At 49.3% G+C, this 10,022-nt stretch overlaps 2 protein-coding genes across 3 annotated transcripts in view; one reads left to right on the forward strand and one right to left on the reverse strand.

Annotated features, from left to right (window-relative positions):
* TAF15 (TATA-box binding protein associated factor 15) overlaps positions 1-2,088 on the reverse strand; it is a 30,121-nt gene extending 28,033 nt beyond the window's left edge. The window contains exon 1 of one of the 2 annotated variants that reach the window (XM_082373947.1): positions 1,941-2,088. In XM_082373947.1, the coding sequence (XP_082230073.1) occupies positions 1,941-1,947 (7 nt within the window). In that variant the 5' untranslated portion in view covers positions 1,948-2,088. Of the gene's footprint in view, positions 1-1,258; positions 1,422-1,940 lie in introns of those variants that run through there. The other variant, XM_082373948.1, reaches the window with a different exon arrangement.
* The window catches only part of HEATR9 (HEAT repeat containing 9), a 324,842-nt gene that overhangs the window by 51,067 nt on the left and 263,753 nt on the right, over positions 1-10,022 (forward strand). The gene's annotated exons all lie outside the window — the stretch shown is intronic.

The following is a 10,022-nucleotide window of genomic DNA, read 5'->3' on the forward strand; positions in this document are numbered from 1 at the left end:
CAAAATGTACAAAGAGTATATAACAACACTAAGTAGAACTTAAAAGATTCTAACTCTAATTGACTTAATGTAGAAACAAGCAATTATTAGATAGTTCTTTTTGACATGAAAGCCAATTTTGATGTTAAAAAAAACTCAAATTACAAAATGACAAGTAAGTGCTGTCTTGGTAATTTTGAAGACCAGTGATAATGGATGACCCAGCTCACACACTATTATGACTCACTGAAAATCCTGGATTTTACAAACGGTACACCTCTAAAATATAACTTTCCATAAAAGCTACCCAGTCCTACAAAAATAAGCCATTGCTTTAAACCAATCATTATGTCAAAAATCGAGACAGGTCAATGGTTTTTAATGAGCACTGTATCCACTGAAATGGTAAATTTCTGCATGAAGGTAGGAGAATCTTTAAAAAAATTTTTTTACATCACGGATGGGTTACACACCCTCCTGAGTGTACTTCTATGGAGCTTTACCAGACTTCACTCCAAATTATGCACCTGGTAAAATATGTACCAATGTCACCTTTGGGGTAAGAAATTATTTCTTGCTTGAGCGAGAATTAAAGAGACAAATTCTGTGCAATTAACAGCCTCTTACATCAGATAGATGCCCCTTCCCCTTAAAGATCAACCTTCTGGCTTAACATCAATGTTAATCTAAAGAATGTTTATCATTCCCCTGTCCAACCATTCTTGCTAATTTGGTCTCCTCTCAGCCTGCTGCTTTCCTTTTTGTCACATATTTCCACTCTTCTGCAAAACTGGATTACTTGGGTGGGGGGGCGGGGGAGTGGTTGTGTTTTTGTTTTTTTAATATCAACAGGTTCTCCCTTAAAAAAATGTAAAATACTCTGCCAGCAGTCATTTTCACCCCAACCATAGGGCTTTCCGGGACGTGTTCTGCTTTTCCACCTGAAAAGTAACATGTAATTCTCATGATGGGTGCCTAGCAAGTGGAGAGCCGGGTCTTTCTTTGCAGCCTGAGATGTGCCTAACAACAGAGGGCTTTGTGTGGCAGCTTGGACTGCTAAATCAAGAGCAGACCCACGTCCCGGACTTTATATTCTGCTTTCGCAAGATCTAAACGGGCTGTCCTGATAAGACCAAGGCCTCTTTTTCTCTTCCACACAACGGGGGTGCCTCTGTCAATTTAAGTGCTTGATGGAAGACTGCCTTTCCTTTGGTCTGTATGTTTCAAAGTAAATGCCACAGGGACCTATAAGAGCCCATCAATAATAGATAGGGCTCACTTTCAAGCTCGTGCAGGAGATAAACAACTGAAGAGGTGAAGATGACAGAGAAGGGTGAAGAGGAATTATACGCAAGCACCCCCATCTCGAATCCGGGAAGCTGGTGCGGAGGGAATGACGACATGTATGTAGGATTTCGTGTCAGGCTACGTCGTTTAAAAGGGCTCCCAGAGCGTCAAGGCCCCCACCTGATGAATGGGTGAGTCAGGAAGGCCCAGCTCCACGTCACGGATGGGGAAACTGAGGGACGAGGCGGCGAGATGACTGGCCGGAGGCCTCGCTGAAAGATCTGAGGCGGAGCGGAGAACCAGAAGCACCGATTCTCTCCGGCCGATGCTCTAATCACGGGCTCCCCCCGCCCCTGCGATGGCGTAGCGGCCTCCGCCCCCCGATTCACACACCCTCCCCCGGGAGCAGCACGTCGCCTCGGGTTCCAAGGACAGGGCCAAGAGGGAGGGGGCTCGAGGAGCTCCCGCCGGGATTTGCAGACGGAGAGCGTTGGGAGCGTGCGTCCCTCCAGTCCAACATGGCGGCGGCAGCGTCCGCCCTCCCCACCCCCCCCACCCCAGCCTCCCTCAGGGCCGGAGACTTTCCCGCGGGGCCCTCCGATGGGCGGGAAGACGGCCCAACCCCGCCGGGCCCCTTCTCGCCGCTGCCGCTGCTCGCTGAGGGAGTCACCTACCCGACATGACTAACGGCCGCGGCGCAGAGCCCCCACAACCCGCCGAGAACAAGGAATACCAGAGCCAAGCGGCGCTGCGGCCGGAGCCGTACTGAGGGCGGCGCGGCGAGCTGGCCCCGAATGCGGGACTTCGGCAGCCAATCAGAGGGCAGCGGGCGGTACCACAACGCCACGGCTCGAGGGGTGGCTCTGTGCTAGACCAGAAACCAGAGGACTTCAGAATCCCCGTTCCCCCCTCCGCGGACGGTACCATTATTGAGAGGGAATTGTGGAGAGGCCGTACCACTGCCGTGATCGGCATGGGGGAGGGGACTGAACCTACCCGGTACGTCCTGATTACAGTCCTATTTTTCACTTCATTGGATCTAATAGAATTCGAGGTTAGGAAGCGAAAGAAGAGAGGCCTTATAAACGCAGGTTATATGGTTAGAAAAGGAAATTTCGAACGGTATGTCCTAGTTCGCTCCGCTTGGGCTGCAGAAGGCTTGAGCCACCTGGGGGCGTTGGGAGTTGCTGAGCTCCGGGCCGGAAAGTCGTGACGAACTCCGGGACCAAGTCGCCTCCCGGTTTGTTGTAACTAACTTGCCGAGTAACAGATAGACTACAAGGTGATACTGGAACAAACGTGTGCCTTAAAACGAAATCACACACAAACCGGACCCTAAGGATGCATCAGGGTAGGGGGTCGAGCTCTAGTTTTCGGTGCTAGGATAATAGCTAATTCTAATCGTCAGGCACCTTGCATCATCTCGTTTAATTCTCACAACAGACTGATGAAATACTATTCCCACGTTACAGACGAGAAGGCAGAATTCACTTGCCCTGGGTCGCACTACTGGTAAATGGCCAATGTGGAATTGGAATCCTGGTAACCTGGCACCACTGCCTGTGGGTCTAACTATTCTGTTGCCCTGCCTACAGGGGGCTCGAGCTCTCGAGTCTGAGGTGAGGCTATCAAAGCTCAGAGAGCACACAAGGACATTTTCCCCAAGGGCGACGTGACATCTGAGACAAACCATAGGTGATGTGCTGAAGCTGACCACTTCTTAAGTGGGGAAAAGTGTTTTTGATGATTTGGGGCTTCCGCGGTCGTCCAGCGGTTCAGACTCCGCGCTCCCAATGCGGGGGGCCTGGGTTCGATCCCTGGTCAGGAAATTAGATCCTGCATGCCGCAACTAAACACGTGGCAACGAAGATGCTGCATGCGGGCAACTAAGACCCGGCCCAACCAAATAAACAAATAGTTTTTTTTTAAAAAGTGATTCAGGGCTTTCCTGGTGGCGCAGTGGTTGAGAGTCTGCCTGCCGATGCAGGGGACACGGGTTCGAGCCCTGGTCCGGGAAGATCCCACATGCCGCGGAGCAACTAAGCCCGTGCGCCACAACTACTGAGCCTGCGCTGCGCGTCTGGAGCCTGTGCTCTGCAACGAGAGGCCGCGACAGTGAGAGGCCCGCGCACCGCGATGAAGAGTGGCCCCCGCTTGCCCCAACTGGAGAAAGCCCTCGCACAGAAACGAAGACCCAACACAGCCAAAAATAAATAAATAAAATAAAATAAATTTTTTTTAAAAAGTGATTCAATATGTTTGGAGTTTACCCACGAGGAGAGTGTGGTAGGAGATGAAGCCAGAAAATTAGGGGGCTAAAGAGCTGAGACCTTGTAAAGTGCATTAGAGTTTGTGCTTTATTGAAGGAGTGGGTAACTCCTGCCAGATTATTTTAAAGAAATATCAGATTTGCATTTTCGGGCTGCAATATGAAGAATGTTTGGAGATAAGAGGTGCCTAAAAGCAGGGAGACCGATTAGGTGACCAATGCAATAATTCTGGTGAGGGATCATAGTAGCCTGGACTTGGGTTGTAGCTGCGGAGATGGAGGTAAGTGAAAAGATCCCTGACATACTTAGGTAGTAGACTGGGCAAGATCTGGTGACCAATTTGGGTGGGAAAAGAAGTGAGAAGTCCAAAAATAATAAAAAGGAAGCGAGAAGTCCTGGGTAAATTCTGAGTTTCACACCTGGACAAGTGGGCAGGTGGTGGTGTCATTCACTGTGATAGGGAACAGGAGGAAGAGCAGGTTGGGCTGGAGGTGGAGGGGTAAGTTCAGAATTACTGCCTTCAGGTCAGAAAAAGAGGCATGAGGTCATCTCTCTTCATTATACTAGCAGTAAATGAGAGCTCAGCTCTAGAGGTAGAGGGTCACAGAGCTCTCTAGGCAGGTCCAAATAAGCAAGGCTAAAGTAATAGAAATTCTTTCATGACTAAAAACGATTTAGCCATTCAGTGTACATATTGAGGAAGGCAACCCCAGAGGAGGAGATGTGCAGGAGAGAATTCGGTTATTGCCAGTGGGGGGAGCAGGGAACACGATTTCTAGGTTTTTCTTCCTCTTTTTCTCTTTTTTTTTTTTTTTTAGTTTATTTATTCTATTATTTTTGGTTGCATTGGGTCTTCGTTGCTGCACGCAGGCTTTCTCTAGTTGCGGCCAGCGGGGGCTACTCTTCGTTGCCGATTGCCGGCTTCTCATTGCGGTGGCTTCCCAAACTTGAAACAGAGAACTCCTCCCAGGTCTGCATTGTTCTGGGGCTTCTTTCCAAGGGTCCTTCTCTACCACAAACTGACTCCAGATTGACTCCTGTGCCCTCCTGCCTTCCAGGCTTTTGCGAGGATGATTATCTGCCACAAACTTTAACCCTCGCTCTATGTATTTAGGGAAGACAGCAGGTACTTTTCATACATCAGCTTTAGCAGAATGCATCTGGGAAGGTCTTAGTAGTGGGTCTGTTGGCCCCTGATCCATTCCTTGGGTCCTCACTTGGGGAGCTGACCCCTGCAGGCTGGTTTCAATTTCAGAGATTCCCTTAGGCGGTAGCTTCCAGCTAGAATGGCCAGGGAGCATCTCGGTGGGAAATTAGGTGGTAGAAGAAAGGGAGGATCAAGGGTTATTTCTCCTCCCCCACCCCCCCTCTGTCTGCCACAGGAGGTGTCTCAGGCAGCACCTGTCTTCTCCAGAGACCCAGTTTCCCTTGGTGACCCTGGCTCTTGGGCTCCATAACCCTACCCCTCCCTTCATCCCTCTAGCCTATGGTTGGTAGAGTCTTCTCGCTGTTGATCATTTCTGAGTTGCCTCCACCCTGTTTGGCTTCCCAACTCGTCCACCACTGGCGTAGGGCCTTGTAGGACGCCGCAAGGACTGTGAATTTACTCAGAATGAGAAAGGAAACCAGCAGAGGGAGCCATTTATCAGAGCGCCAATAGGATCTGAGCTCTTTTACCAGGATTCCTCTGGCTGCTATCTTGAGAACAGATTGTAGGGGGCAGGGAGAGGTTATTACTCCCAACAAAGTAAAAACCAGACCCCAGTGATCTTTTGCCTCTTTCAAAATCCTGTGGAACTCACAATTGGACCACATAATTCAAGGCTTGCCTACCTGCTTAGAGGCCAATTTGTTCTGTAGTTGGGTTGCATCATTCATCTCTGAACCCCCAGTGCCTCATACAGCACCTGAAACAGTAGGCACCAAAAAAGGGGGGGGGGGACTTGAATGAATGAATAAATAAATGATGAAAAAAATGGCATGACTTGTCTAGAAACTCCTCAAGCTCGAAAACCTTGTCCAGGACTTCCCTATGTCTCCCATGGGGCACAGAGTAAGTGTTTGGTGAGTATTTGTTGAACACTGTAGGCCTGCTCTGTGCCAGGTGCCCTCATCACCCACCCCCACCCCACAGAGGGGTCCCTGGAGCCCCACACCTCCAGCCTCCCTAGAGAGCAAGCCTCCCACGGAGGTGAGCTGAGACTCCGCTGCGGCAGGGCGGGAGGAGGTTCCTTGTGAGTGACCAGCTGCCCTGTCCTCTGGACAGAGGCAGGCACTTCCTGTTTGGGGTGGAAAGGAACCAGACACTTTCCTGTTAGCAGGTCTTTTAAGCAAAGCCACAGATGCTGAACAGGTCCTGGCCCGGCCTTTCAGGCCAGATGCCTGGAGGTTAGATGGCCTTTATGTAGAAGGGAAGTGGGGCACAGGGCCAGATTGGCCAGCCTTTTATTGTGTTCCTGGCAAGTCCCCTGGGTCCTGGTGTGAGTAAAAAACAAACCAGAAGAGGCTGACGCCCTGCAAACTGTGATGAGGGTTAGGGTTGATGGGGCGGCTCTGAGCCAGAAAGCATTGCTTGGGCTGAGGTAGGTGTGCATGCAATTGTCCTGGGGCAGGACAGGCTTGTGTATGTCGTGTGGATATGAGTGCGTTTGAGTGTGAAACCCATGTGAAGAATACATGCAAGTCGCTTATGTCTGCACACACAATCCCCAGCACTTGACAAGACTGAACAGAAATTAATTGTCTAGCTTGCTCCCCATAGCAAATCAGGGTAGTAGAAAAGGCAGGAATTATTATTGTCCCATTTTAAATGGCAGACACAGAAAGGTTAGTTGACTTGTAAGGGTCAACAGAGTGTGAAAAAGGCAAGGTTCAAACATGGTCTGTGTCGCTCCGAATTTCTTGCTTCTTCCAGTCCCCTAGGAACATGGCAGGTGTGTATGTACAGGGTGGTAGAAAGGGAGGTATACTTGTGAATGTGACCCAGGCTGATGAGACCACGTCCACCTGTTCTGGAAAGAGGAGATCTCTCTTCCAGAGGTGGAGGTGGTTGCTAGAAAGTCAGGGCTTCCAAAATTGAATCACAGCTTAAAATGCACAGAGGTTATGGTCAGTAATAATCCAGATTTTCACAGCTAAAGTTGTCGCATCTCTGGAGAAAGCCTCCTCTTCAGCTCTCCCAAGCTAATCTCACATCCTCATTATTCCTCTGATTATTCCTATCATTGTGGTTTTCAGAGGTTGATCATTCCATTAGTGCTTTTCTCCAGAGCTCAGAATTCCTTCTGATAACATCTACTTTGTGTTCTGCACATTTCCTGGGGAGAAGGAAGGGGCAGAGACAAAGCTGATTGTTTCTCATATTATGAAGAGAGAAACTGAGGCCCAGAGGGGCCTTGTCCAGGTCCACACATCCTGACTGATTCAAGGGGTCCTGGTCAGGAAGAGGACTCAACGGCCAGCTGTTGCCTTCTGTCAGGGAGGAACGAATGACTGGGCAGCGGCCAACTATTCCCCTGGGCAGGCAACTTGCGCAGGCCCCGGCATGAGTTCCTCAGAAGTTCTGTCCACTCTGGGAGGGCTGGGAGGCACTGTGGATCTAAACTGAGCCCCAGTCTAGGAGGAGGGAGGGAAGGGAAGCAGCTCTCTTTGAAGAGGAGCTATGGAGAGGACTGCCAGCTAGTTGGGTCAGGAACCTGCTCAGCCAAGATGGGGAGGGAGAGAAGGAGAGAGCCAGAGTCCCAGAAAACCTAGAGCTATTTTCCTCTTAAACTTTTTTTTTACAAATTTATTTACTTATTTATTTATTTTTGGCTGCCTTGGGTCTTCGTTGCTGCCCGCCTGCTTTCTCTAGTTGCAGAGAACAGGAGCTACTCTTTGTTGCGGTGCACGGGCTTCTCATTGCGGTGGCTTGCTTGTCTTTGCTGCGGAACACCGGCTCTAGGCCCACGGGCTTCAGTAGTTGTGGCTCGTGGGCTTAGTTGCTCCACGGTATGTGGGATCTTCCCGGGCCAGGGCTCGAACCTGTGTCCCCTGCATTGGCAGTCGGATTCTTAACCACTGCACCACCAGGGAAGTCCCTCCTCTTAAACATTGGTAACTAGTATTTAGTGATCCAGCAGGTCTGGAGTGGGACTCAGGAATCTGAATTTTTAACAAGTGTCTCCAGGTGATTCAGGGCAGGTGTCCAAGAATCACATTTTTTAAAAATGAAATCTAGGGCTTCCCTGGTGGCGCAGTGGTTGAGAGTCTGCCTGCCAATGCAGGGCACACGGGTTCGAGCCCTGGTCTGGGAAGATCCCACATGCCGCGGAGCAACTCGGCCCGTGAGCCACAATTACTGAGCCTGCGCGTCTGGAGCCTGTGCTCCGCAACAAGAGAGGCCGCGATAGTGAGAGGCCCGCGCACCGCGATGAAGAGTGGCCCCCGCTTGCCACAACTAGAGAAAGCCCTCGCACAGAAATGAAGACCCAACAAAGCCATACATACATACATACATACATAAATTAAAAGAATGTAAGCAGACAAGAATAGCATTTAAAATAAATTAAAAAAATAAAACTTACGAATTAGATATTAAATTTCCCACTTACTAAAAAAAAAAAAAAAATGAAATCTACAATTGACTTTAATGTACGACCCTAAGTAAGAACTTTTTCTTTTTCTTTTTTTTTTTTCTTTTTCTTTTTTTTTTTTTTTTTGGCCGTGAGTATGCAGGATCTTAGTTCTCTGACTAGGGATCAAATCCATGCCCCTCAATTTCCTCATCTGTAAAATAAGGATGCTTATAATAGTAGCTTTCTCATAAGGAAACTGCAAAGATACAATAACATGATTTATGTAAGGCACATAGCACATACATGGTGCATGTTAATTCCTCAGCAAGTATTAACCATTATTATTTGTTCCAACTCCTCCTTCCCACCTCCACCCCCACTCCCACCAGAGGAAGATACAAGTCCCTATTGGATTAATATAGGGACTTGTCACCACAGTATTGTTTTGGATGTGGGTAATCTTTGGTCCTTACTTTGAGGATTCCTGCTCCAAAGCCATTCTCCTCCCATCACTCTTCTGATACACTTGCTGTGGATAATTTCTTTCCAGTAAACTACCCTGCCTTTCTCATCTCTCTTTCCTTCTCAGTCTCCCTGCCAATGGCAAACAGCCCTCCTTCCCATCATCCAAAGTGATTTGGCTCGGGATGTGTCCAGGGAAGTAAAAACATACAGCAAGTCAGTTGTGGAGCTGCGAGTAGGCCCCAGGCTTCCTGAAGATCACAGAATCTGGTGCTCCGGGACTTACGAGTAAGCTTCATAGGCGGTCAGGGAACTGAATCCTCCCACTCCCCACATTATAACCATGGATACACACTGTCTTTTTGGGAAATAGACATATCCTGTACAGAGGCATGGTTGAAGCCCAGGGTGGGTGTGTGGGCAAAGGAAGCTCTGTTCTGCATAAACTCTTGCAGGCACTCACAAGCAGAAATGGAGTGGGGAGAGGTGAGGATGAGATGAAATAATCCAACCAAGGACACAAAGGGAAAGCAGAGGAAGTCAACTTTCGAACACAATAGTGGTGCTAGTTTTCAGGTCCCTGGACCAGAGCTAACCTCGGATGCAGAGAACGGCCGGGTCAGTTCTCTGGGTGGCTGAGCCTGCCTCCTTCCAGACACTCAGCCCTCCAGAGAACCCCTGCTTCCTGCCTTCCCCTGTCCTCCCAGTGCAGCTGAAATGGAGAAACCCCAGGGATGTGCTGGAGGAAGGGATGGCAAGATTCTCCCTGGAGAACAAATTGGCAAACCTGGGTTTGACTCCAACTTGGCCCACGGTGTCCTTACCAACTGGTGCTCCCCAGAGCTTCCTGCCCCAAAGCAGAGCCGCATCTGGCCTATCAAAATCCATCTATTAATCAAGGGCACCATGTGCCATGTCATAACTGCAACCTTCTGACACCGCCCCCCACACACACACATGCACTCTCTAGGATTGCCAGATAAAACAGAGGATGCCCAGTTAAACCTGAATTTCAGATAAACGATGAATAATTTTTTAATATAAGTATGTCCCAAATATTGCATTGACACATACTTATACTTAAAAATTATTTGTTGTTAATCTGATATTCAAGCTACCGTACTAGATTTAGCAACCCTTCTAGATGTTGAGCCCTTCAGCATCTCCCTCCCCCAGGCTCACTGCAGGACTTTGCCTGAACCTGTAGCTGTGTCCACCTCTTCTGTCCTTAGCTGAGAACCTTGGTTCCAGTCTGCCCGCTAGACTGAAAGCTCTCTGAGGGTAAGACCCAGGCCTTGTCCACCATCTCCGTTCCAGGCAGAGATGCTCCCTACAGATGTGCACAAGGGCACCGGCGGAGAGGGGGCATGAATTTACAAAGAAATCCACCCTCAACTCTGCCCGCCGCGGAGCCCTTGAAGGGCGCCTTTTTCTCATTGATCTGCCCAAAGGAGCGCCTGTTTCTAAT

This window comes from Balaenoptera borealis (assembly GCF_965194805.1).
Source record: "Balaenoptera borealis genome assembly, chromosome: 20".
Taxonomy (NCBI): Eukaryota; Metazoa; Chordata; class Mammalia; order Artiodactyla; family Balaenopteridae; genus Balaenoptera; species Balaenoptera borealis.